This window comes from Nicotiana tomentosiformis, chromosome 12 (genome assembly GCF_000390325.3).
Source record: "Nicotiana tomentosiformis chromosome 12, ASM39032v3, whole genome shotgun sequence".
NCBI lineage: Eukaryota > Viridiplantae > Streptophyta > Magnoliopsida > Solanales > Solanaceae > Nicotiana > Nicotiana tomentosiformis.
In genome coordinates, this window is record NC_090823.1 from 112,349,089 (window position 1) to 112,350,854 (window position 1,766).

The 1,766-nt window shown below is 42.8% G+C and overlaps 1 protein-coding gene across 1 annotated transcript; it reads left to right on the plus strand.

The window, feature by feature from the left end:
- LOC138903231 (uncharacterized) lies at positions 1–768 on the plus strand. The gene has a single exon (XM_070191163.1). The coding sequence runs from the start codon at positions 1–3 to the stop codon at positions 766–768; it is 768 nt and encodes a 255-aa protein (XP_070047264.1).
- The last annotated feature ends 998 nt before the right edge of the window (positions 769–1,766 follow it).

The window sequence follows — 1,766 nt, forward strand, 5'->3', positions numbered from 1 at the left end:
ATGGACCCTCTGAAGTACATCTTCCAGAAACCCATGCCTACAGGAAGGCTGGCCCAATGGCAAATATTGTTGAGGGAATTTGACATCATCTATGTAACTCAAAAGGCAGTTAAAGGACAGGCATTAGCAGATCATCTTGCAGAAAATCCTGTAGGAGGAGAATACGAACCACTGAAAACATATTTTCCTGATGAAGAAGTATCATTCGTAGGAGAAGATATCGCTGAAGCTTACGACGGGTGGAGAATGATTTTCGATGGAGCCGAAAACTTCAAAGGAGTGATTATTGGAGTCGTTTTGGTGTCAGAAACAGGTCAAAATTATCCGGTATCCGTGAAACTCAGATTTTCGTGTACCAATAATATGGCAGAATATGAGGCTTCCATATTGGGGCTCAATTTGGCCGTTGATATGAATATCCAAGAATTACTAGTAATTAGCGATTCAGATCAACTGGTACATCAGGTGCAGGGAGAATGGGCTACAAAGAATACCAAGATATTACCATATCTATATCATGTGCAAGAGATGATGAAGAGGTTCACCAAGATAGAGTTTAGACATGTCCCGATGATCCAGAATGAGTTCGTATACGCATTGGCTACTTTGTCCTCCATGATACAACACCCGGACAAGAACTTCATCGATCCCATTCCAATAAGAATCCATAATCAGCCGGCTTACTGTGCTCATGTTGAAGAGGAAATAGATGGGAATCCATGGTTCCATGATATCAGGGAATATTTAACAAAAGGAGAATATCCATAGCACGCAAGCCACACCCAGAAACGCACACTTTGGAGGTTTTCTAACCATTTCTTCCAGAGTGGAGGAATTCTATATAGAAGAACTCCAGATCTAGGGCTATTACGGTGTGTTGACGCCAAAGAAGCCTCCAAACTACTTGAAGAGATACACGCCAAAACCGGCAGCCCACATATGAATGGTTTCGTCCTAGCCAAGAAGATACTCAGAGCCTGATACTTTTGGATGACTATGGAAAAAGACTGCATCCGGTATGTCCAGAAATGTCATCAGTGCCAGATACATGCAGATATGATACGGGTACCTCCAAATGAAATTAATGCAACCAGCGCACCTTGGCCTTTTGCTGCCTGGGGAATGGATGTCATTGGACCAATCGAGCCCACCGCTTCAAATGGGCACAGGTACATTCTAGTGGCCATCGACTATTTCACAAAGTGGATTGAAGCTGCATCTCACAAAGTTGTAACCAAGAAAGTTGTCGTAGATTTTGTTAGGGACCGTATTGTTGTCGATTCAGGGTTCCAGAATCCATCATCACTGACAATGTCGCCAATCTCAACAGTGATATAATGAAAGCCATGTGCGAAACCTTCAAGATCAAGCACATAAACTCCACAGCATACCAACCCCAAATGAATGGAGTTGTGGAAGCCACCAACTAGAACACTAAGAACATACTAAGGAAGATGGCAGAGAATCACAAGAAGTGGCACGAGAAGTTACCATTTGCCTTATTGGGATATCGTACCACAATCTACACGTCAACCGGGGAAACTCCTTACCTATTGGTCTACGGTACTGAAGCCGTCATTCGCGCCGAGGTATAAATTCCTTCCTTGAGAATTATACAAGAAGCTGAGCTCAGTTATGCGGAATGGATAAGAAGCTTTGTGTCACTCAACATGATCACTTGACCTCTGGTGTTTGCTTGTGATTTGGAACAGTTGTATCATCATGTTTGAATTGTCACTTTGCAATGTTAGGCTAAACCTTTGTTA